This window comes from Mus caroli, unplaced genomic scaffold, assembly GCF_900094665.2.
Source record: "Mus caroli unplaced genomic scaffold, CAROLI_EIJ_v1.1 scaffold_18398_1, whole genome shotgun sequence".
Classification (NCBI taxonomy): domain Eukaryota; kingdom Metazoa; phylum Chordata; class Mammalia; order Rodentia; family Muridae; genus Mus; species Mus caroli.
In genome coordinates, this window is record NW_018391048.1 from 7,993 (window position 1) to 17,149 (window position 9,157).

General features: G+C 46.0%; 1 protein-coding gene across 1 annotated transcript in view; it reads left to right on the forward strand.

The window, feature by feature from the left end:
- Window positions 1–9,157, forward strand: part of LOC110288966 (glutathione S-transferase A1) — a gene marked incomplete at its 3' end in the record, with an annotated part of 10,970 nt that extends 1,813 nt beyond the window's left edge. Inside the window, exons 3-7 of the mRNA XM_021155191.2 lie at window positions 1,921–1,972; window positions 2,756–2,888; window positions 6,485–6,626; window positions 8,158–8,289; window positions 9,083–9,157. Of these exons, the coding sequence (XP_021010850.1) occupies window positions 1,921–1,972; window positions 2,756–2,888; window positions 6,485–6,626; window positions 8,158–8,289; window positions 9,083–9,157 (534 nt within the window). The remainder of the gene's footprint in view (window positions 1–1,920; window positions 1,973–2,755; window positions 2,889–6,484; window positions 6,627–8,157; window positions 8,290–9,082) is intronic.

The window sequence follows — 9,157 nt, forward strand, 5'->3', positions numbered from 1 at the left end:
TTTCAGTGTGAGTGGCCCAGGTGAGGAGGGGAGAGCAGCATTCAGCAGCTAAATGCTTTCCTTTCAAGCTTTTGAGCAGAAAATGCCGGTAGGCTTTAGTGCTGCCCTCTAGCGGCAACTCTGGGGAAATCATCTCCCTGGTCACATAGGGAGTTAGGAATGCCTGGGGATGAAGTGGTGGACACTGCTAGCTGGAGATCAGGTCCTCAGATAGCAGCAGAATGGGAGGCTTAAAGGATGAAGTGGCATCCCAGGTGGACCGCTGGTGTCCTCCCGCAGTGTCATGGCCACGTGATTACCTCAGCTGTGGAATCGCATTCCTAAAAGTTAAAGGTCTTCCTCTGGATCCTTTCTGAATGAAGCAGAACATAAGACAGAGACACTTCAGAGCCGTCCCCCGGGTGAATGCTTTAAATAAACACATAATTGGCTTCAGAGTCCATATGACGGCGTTGTGGCTCAGGGATATGTGCTAAGCCACTGGGGTGCTGAGTTCAGCACAAGAGGAAGGCTGGATGGGGCTATCTGCACAGAGCCTTCCTCTTCTGAGTCCCATAGTCACTGGGAAGGCAGTGGGCGGGGCCGTTAGAGAGCCTGGCTCAAAACTTGCAGATGCCATGTGCCTGCAGGCCGGCCATTGGCATCCCTCTCACCTTCGACCTCACCCCCACCAGCCCATCACAATTCAGCCCCATCTGTGATGACTGCTGTGTGATCCCTGTACCTCTCTGAAGGTTGTACAAGTTGCTGACGCTTCTATTTACGTTGCCTATGAACCCTATCCTGTCAGGTTATGGAACCATGAGAAATCTCACTAGGCAAGTTTGAAGCTGATTTTCAACCTTGAAAAGCTAAAAAATTCTTTACAATTGAAAGGAAAATGAGTGGTTTAGATTACTTAAGAAGGCGGGAGATTAAACTCGGCTTCAGGTCCCAGTAACATATAAAATGGTCATGGTGGATTGTCACTGGGTATGTGCACACAAAAACATTTTATACTCATACATAAAACACATGAATATATGAAAAACACAACAATGGCCCTGAGATGTAAGTAACTTTACCAAGGAGCTGGTGTAGTGGCTTAGCTGTTTAGAGTTCTTTTTTTTTTTTTTTTTTTTTTTTTTTTGAGACAGGAAGGTTTGGTTTTTTGAGACAGGGTTTCTCTGTATAGCCCTGGCTGTCCTGGAACTCACTTTGTAGACAGGCTGGCCTCAAACTCAGAAATCTCCCTGCCTCTGCCTCCCATGTGCCAGGATTAACGGCATGCACCACCACACCTTTAAGCTTAGAGTTCTTACTGAATATGCAGGCAATCTTCTGTGGTTTGCAGCACCCAGATAAGACAGCTAAAAACTGCCTGTTACTCCAGGCCCAAGGGCATCTCTACACCTGGCCTCTATGATCTTGACCTCCAAGAGGAATGCATTCATATATACAAAACACACACACACACACACAAACACACATGTTTGAATGTATGTACAATTAAAATTAGTAAAACTAAATCCTAAAGAAACAAAATCAAAGTGGTTATCTGTCCATGCCATACACCAGGATGGAGATCTGGAAAGATCTATCCTGTTCTCAGTGGAATTAGCAGGCTTTCCTGACAGTCCAAAACCTCAACAAAGTCCCAGTGCTTGTCTGCCAGGAGATCACTCTCTTCTTAGGACCTCAGCATGGCCATCATGAGTTCTAGAGGAAGAACGAGCCAAGAATGAGCAGCTTGGTTGTGCTCAATGCCCATCTGCTGAACAATCTATTCTGAATTTCCAAGTGGCCATGAATAGACTCCTTTGTATCTTCTGGAGGTTTTCAGTTCTGCAGATGAAGCACCCAACAGGGACCACTGAAGTTCAAAGGTCTACAGTAACACAGAAAGAGCTAATGAGCATGCTTTTATTTTCCTGCTTTCAGTTTGAAGAGAAGTTTATACAGAGTCCGGAAGATTTGGAAAAGCTCAAAAAAGGTAACACAGAGTATCTGTGTGACATCAGTGAGGTGCCGCAGTAAGGCCTGTCTGAAGGTGATGTTGGTGGGTGGTGGGTAGGAGTAGTTGGAATGGCAGAGTGGTCTGATGTAGGTGGTAGGGCTCCCTGAGTGGGCTGGAACAGTGGGAATAGGGGCGTGGTCAAGTGTCTCCAAAGATTTGTCTGGTGACTTGTGAATGTTTTCTCATTATTTCCCCATCAGCTAGGTCACTCAGGTTCACTTATTTATTCTGTGTTTTACCCACTCTGCCCACCAACCACAAACATGTGATCAGAGATTAAATCATAGGTAGAGAAACAGCTGGGAGGGTTTTTTTCTCAAGCATTTTTATTATAGCCCCTGATGAGTTACTATCCCCTGACAGATACAGGCTGGAGAATAACAAGGAGCCTCATTATATAAGAAACACCCTAATGAACATAATGAGACTTTCAGACTCTCTACGTAGCTCTGTTTGCATGGTGGTCGTTGGCTGTCCCTCCTCACCTCCTTAATTCACCCAAGGATGTGAACATAAAACCATGCATGAGAGATATAATATGTATGTGGATAGGAAATTAAGGTGAATGAGAGATGCTCAAAGAGGATGAGATGGGTGAGGCAGAGAGGAAACAAGGACTAAAATAAAGGAGATTCCACTTGAAAGACAGGCAGCCACTTCTTACCTTTCCTCTGCATGTTGGGACACTTCAATACTTTTCTGCTCCCAAGAAGTGAGTCTGGGACACTTGACAGACCTTTTCCCTTTATCCTTTCACAGATGGGAATTTGATGTTTGACCAAGTGCCCATGGTGGAGATTGATGGGATGAAGCTGGCACAGACCAGAGCCATTCTCAACTACATCGCCACCAAATATGACCTCTATGGGAAGGACATGAAGGAGAGAGCCCTGTATGTATTTCTTGTTTTTTCCCCAGTGGGAAACAAGGGAAGGATCTGGGTTCCTCCTTGAGTGCGCAAGAGAGTGGCAGGGTTTGTGTCTATGGTGGTTCTGGGTATAAATACTTAGGCCAAGGATGGCAGATTTGGTACAGGGGAGGGAAGAGCAGATGGGGTGGGATCAGGAGAGTGAGACTACAGCAGGGGATGATGCTCAAAGCACAGCACAGGTACCCAGCTGCAAACCATGAGGGGCCACAGCTCCTGAGCTTGGTGGAATCATGACTTCAGGTGCTCAAGCTTCAGTGACTCACCTCAGGCAACAGCTCAGGACAAAGGACATGGGAATGGACATTAGAGGAGGGTCCTAGGGAAGGAGGGGCAGAAGGAACTGCTTCCTACATCCAGGAAGGAACACTGCAGAGCAAGAACCTGAATGCCAGCCAGTTCTGTGGATTGGTCAACTCAGTGAGCCTTAGAGAGGAAGGTTCCTGAGGACCAGGGTCACCTGAAGCTTTAACTCAGGATGAAAGCAGCCAGGCTGGTGGCAGCACCCACACTGGGACCCACTCTACTGTGACAGAATCCTTCATTCATAAACCACATGTGGGAGTGTCACAGTTGCTCCCAGAACTAAAAGTGTTATTGGCCAGCAACACTAATGGGAAGACATGTCCATGGGAAATAGACTTGGCTTTAACAGTGCATGCATAGAAATATTCCTAGCAGCACTATTTGGAATTTTCTACTGGAGAATCAGTCAAGACATTCAGTAATAGATGAAGGAGGAGCCCAGGTTCCAATTTAGCCATGAAAATAGATGGTGCAGTGAGGGAAGCAGGAAAGGATAAAGAGCAAGCATTGTATTCTGTAAACGAAGCAGACACCAGGGCCACATGTTCTGTGGTTGATTTCAGGGGAAGTGTTTCTGTACTCAGAGTGGATAAGAAGGAAGTGGAGGGAAAGGGGATCAACCTCTTCTAACATTGCAGTATGCTGACGTTGTTAGACTGCCACGGACATACTGAAACGCAGAATACCATCTTTCAAGGAGCCAAAAATGCTATAGTGTGAAAATGTGATGCCTCACCTAAAAAAAGAACTGTATAAGATACAGTTTAGAACAAGGGAAAACATATGTCTAGTGATATGCTCTGGACTGACAGAATAAAGAAATAGACAAATTGCCACGTGGCCGTGGAGTGCCCACTTTAATCCAAGCCAAGCACTCAGGAGGCAGAGGCAGGCAGAGCTCTATGAGTTCAAGGCCAGCCTGATTTCTAGAGTGATTTCCAGTACAGCCAGGGCTACAGAGTACAAAAACAAAAACAACAAAAACAAAAGAAAACAACAAAAACTTTTATAAGGATAACATTTAACTGGGGCTGGCTTATAGCTTCAGAGGTTAGTCCATTATCATCAAGGCAGGAACATGTAGGCATCCAGGCAGGGATGGTGCAGGAGGAGCTGAGAATTCTACATGTTCATCTGAAGGCTGCTAGTCAAAGACTGGCTTCTAGGCAGCTAGAAAGAGAGTATGAAAGCCCATGACACACCTACTCCAACCAAGGCAACACTTCCTAATTGCCACTCCGTGGACCAAGCATATACAAACCATCACATTCTACTCTCTGGCCCCATAAACACATGAGTCTTTGGGGGAACATAACCTACACATAACATAATAAAATGGACATTTAGTCTAACTTCTATAGTGTATAGCAGTCTCAAGGAAGACAGGAAACACTGCATCTCCAAGGCTGATGTCAATGTGGTCTTTAGATCTCCAACTCCTTTTCCATCTTTGTTTGAGCAACAAACTTCTTTCTCCTGTGCTATTTCCACTCCCTGTTAGCAGCTTTCCTCAGCAGATATCCCATGGCTCTGGCATTGCAAATATCTTGGGGTCTCTAAGGCAACTTAAACTTCACATGTTCGTGTTTCATAATCTGGGTTCTACACTTGATCTTCTGGGCTCCTCCAAAGGGCTTGGGTCACTTCTCCAGCTCTGCCCTCTGTAGCACTCTAGGCTCTGGTTGACACCACTGTTGCTGCTCTTGGTGATCAACCCATGGTACTGGCATCTCCAATATGCTGGAGTCTTCCACTGTAACTAGGCTTCACCAGTAGTCTCTTGTCGGCTGTCTTGAAGGTGCCAGGACCCCTTCAGTTCTGGGCTGTCAACTGATAGCTAGGCTCCACCTTCACCGGCGGCCTTCCAAGGCCTCTCACAGTGCCAAGCTTCAGCTGCCTTCAAAACCAGTACCATCTGGGTGACTCTTACACATTAGGAAGTTCAGCTGCAGCATGAGGTACAACCCTTGCTAGCTCTAGAACACAGCTTCTTTGTGCTGTCAGAAAACACTTCCCAGAGGCTCTCACCTCAGTGATGCTGGTCTCTTCTTCTTCTTCTTTTTTTAATAACACTCTCAAAAAAAAAAAGAAAGTAAAAGTTTAAAAAAAAAACACTCTCCCGTGTGTGTGTGTTTAAGATTTATTTTATTTATTATATGGAAGTACACTGTAGCTCTCTTCAGACACTCCAGAAGAGGGCGCCAGATCTCGTTATGGATGGTTGTGAGCCACCATGTGGTTGCTGGGAATTGAACTCAGGACCTTTGGAAGAGCTTAAGTTTAAGAGTTTAAGTGCTCTTAAACGCTGAGCAATCTCTCCAGCCCCGCTGGTCTCTTCTTAATAACCACTAATTTATTACCTGCAGCTAACTAACATCAACTGGTCAAGTAGTCTCTTCCTCTTGACTACAAAGCCAGATACATATAGCCGAAGCTGCCAAAGTTCTGCTGTTTGCTGGGGCTGGAACCTGGCCCCCTTGTTCTATTACCTCATCACCAGCTTTCTGTTTCCTAACGACTTCACTGCCTAGCTTGGCTGTTCAAAAACTTGCTCTGTAGATTGACAAAGATAAGTCTTGACAAATGTTAACAAGCCTAGAATCTGTCAGCAGCATGTGGAGTTCATACAAATGTGCTTCCTGAGAAATAGATGGACAACTTCTAACACTGACCAAAAATGACTCCAGGCTGTGCAGCACAATGGGAGATGAACAGAGACGCTTGTGTTGAGCTTACAGGGAATGCAGCTTGTTAGTTCTGAGAATCTCAGCATGCTTGTTGAACAAACAATGTCAGGGAGAGGTGGGTACATAGGTACACAGACAGACAGACAGACAGACAGACAGGGCTAGAACAAGCCTGTTATAGAGTTGATGGTTATCTTGTGAGATGCCATCAATTATGACTGCATCTCTAGATGGGCCTGGGATTGATTATTTTTTGTGCTTGTGTTAGGGCATATTTGTGTAACAAAATTTAAACAAAACAAAACAACACTGGGAGGAGTGCAGAGAGGAGGGGTAACAGTGGTCTGGATATAATGTATAAGAGAAGAATTTTGTACAAATTCTCAAAGTGTATCAGAACCAGCAGGAGGTCCAAGGGGGAAGTTAATATATCTGTCCAGTGGAAGAGATAATGACCCACTACAGACAAATAGCTTTGCCAACACTGTTCACGGTAAATTTCTCAGCTTTTCACATTCAAATGTAAGATAGGATATTCTTGACAATTTGGAAACTTTTGTCTTTTAGGATTGACATGTATACAGAAAGTATTTTAGATCTGAATGAAATGATTGGGCAACTGTTAATATGTCCCCCAGACCAAAGAGAAGCCAAGACTGCCTTGGCAAAAGACAGAACCAAAAACCGTTACTTGCTTGCCTTTGAAAAGGTAAGTAGGCTCTTTGAAGTCTGGGGACACTGAGTTTCAGGGACAAGAGAAAGGCAGAGGCTGGGAGACAAAGGCTACTGCTACACTGGCCTTCACTTCCATGAGCCTGCTGTGCAGCTCCTGCCCCACAGGGCACTGTGTAAAAATGGCCTGGAAGGAGCAATGGATGCTTATGCCAGTCTAGCATCCAGCATTCAACAGGCTTCATGGCCACAACCAGCACTGGGCCTGTAGAAGGCTGAGCCACCCCAGAGAAGGGCCTGGGTCCTACAGAACACACTGGGCTTCCCTTCCACAGAGAACTGCAGTGAACAACAGATGGGAAAACATTCTGTTGAGTTACACAGGGAGGCCTGAGGGCAGCTGCCCGTCAGGAGGATATGATAGCAGGACAAAGATGGAGTGGAAATATCTGAACAGGGAGATAGAAGGAAGGTGGAAAGGAGGAGGCTGATGAAGAGATGTTAAGGAAAACTGACCTGCAGGACTTGGGGTCTCATCTTAAGAGAAAAGCCACGACACCTCAGCAAAGGGAGGTCAATGCCCATGCAGTACCTCTCATGGTCAGGGCTTCTCTTTGGAGGCAAACCAAGAACACTTCAGAAGGTGTTAAACTTCTGCCAAGTTAAAGATAAGAGCTAAAACTGTGGTCCTAGAGGAGGGCATCTTACAAATTCCTGAGGGACCTGGCTGTCTGCTCTAGAGGAGGTGGGACCTGGGAGAATGGCGTCCATGAAGGAGGTGAACTAAAGTCTCATGCGATAGACAACTTTATTCAGAGCATCAGACTCATGAGCAAAATGTACACTCACAAGAGCAAGCTGCATGTGCTGGCCAAGTTGCAAGTGACAAAAACATGTTTTTCCATATAGACATATAAATAAATAACAATAGCCAGTTGTAATGAAAAATCTGAGCTGAACTCACTCCCATTCACTACAGCTGGGAGGGGCAAAGAAGCTTAATCCAAGATTACTTCCATGTTTGGAAGGAACTGAGGTCACAGGACTCCTGTCTTGGTTTCTTAGAGTGTTTCCCACAAGCACTCAGAAATCTCCTCACATGACTTTGTCGGAGTTCCAACAGAACCTGACTTGAAAACCCATTTTATAAAGAATCACCTTATTTTTCATTCATCACTGAAGGTTCGCTCACTGCTACCTCTGCTCTGTGGAAGCAGGGAGGGCTTTAGGTGCCATCAGGTCCTCATGTCCCCTGAAGCTTGTGGGGCTGACAGTCAAGGGCCTGTCTCATGGGACACACTGTCCAGTCACCACAGCTGAAATCATCTCTGTGAGATTCATGACCTCCATGTACACCGTGAGCCATGTTCTGATGGACACTTGATGCTTAGTTTTGTTTTTGTATGGGGTAATTATAATTATTTTCTCTGTATATATGCACAATGTAAAACCCTTTCAATGGATCTTTTATTGAAGCTGAGTAGAGTCAGGGTAGCTTTGAGAGTCTTGGGGAGAGTGAGGGCCCCAGCCCAACTCTTTGTTCATAATCGGTCTCCTTTCATTTGCAGGTGTTGAAGAGCCATGGACAAGACTACCTTGTAGGCAACAGGCTGACCAGGGTGGACATCCACCTGCTGGAACTTCTCCTCTATGTGGAAGAGTTTGATCCCAGCCTTCTGACCCCTTTCCCTCTGCTGAAGGTGAGACCACCTCAGAGAGGCTGCCATAAACATGTCTCCTCTGACAATACAACGGTGGGCCTGGGGGCTGAAGTCCTACACTCGGGCCTCCCAACTGAGCTACTAGGCCCTCAGGTTGAGTCTTAAAAATAATCTTTTTACATGTGGAGATTTGAGGATGTATCCCAGGAAGAATATGTTGCCCTTTGTAATGAAAATCTGGCATGACCCTGAAGCTCTCTCTTTGGAACCTTGTTCCTGGCAGGATGCTTCTGGCCTCTCTTTTATCTACAATCGTGTGTTTTTGTGTCTTGCCTTTACTCACTCAGTGTCTGAGCAGGCCTCTGTCATGTGATCCCCTTCCCTCAGCTCTGTCTCCTGCTCTCTGTAGCCTGCTTTCTTCTCCAGTCCCCCTCATGCTGTCCCCAGGCCCATCCCATCACCCCATCTCTGTCTCCCATTGTGAAAACTGGCTGAGTTGCTTCTGGTTAGACTTGGACATTCCTGTCTCCACTTACACATCAGTTTTTCATGTCTTCCTTTTTCTTTCCTTCTCACTCATTCACACATGAGAGACAGTGCCACAGAGGCAGATCTACAGGGCGTGTCTAAAGGAGATTGTAACTGGATGTCAAAGGAGCTCTGAAGATAAATGATGCTGAGCCCTGCTTCTGACTCATGGTTTTCCATGCTTCTCCTGCCTACACTGGAGCTGTTGCAAGGATGCAGTTGATGGTGTTCTGGAAGGGGCTCAAATCCCTGGGTCATGCACGTGCCTACTACTAATGGTCAATTTGTGGTTTCTGGATCACAGGCCTTCAAGAGCAGAATCAGCAGCCTCCCCAATGTGAAGAAGTTCCTACAGCCTGGCAGCCAGAGAAAGCCTCCC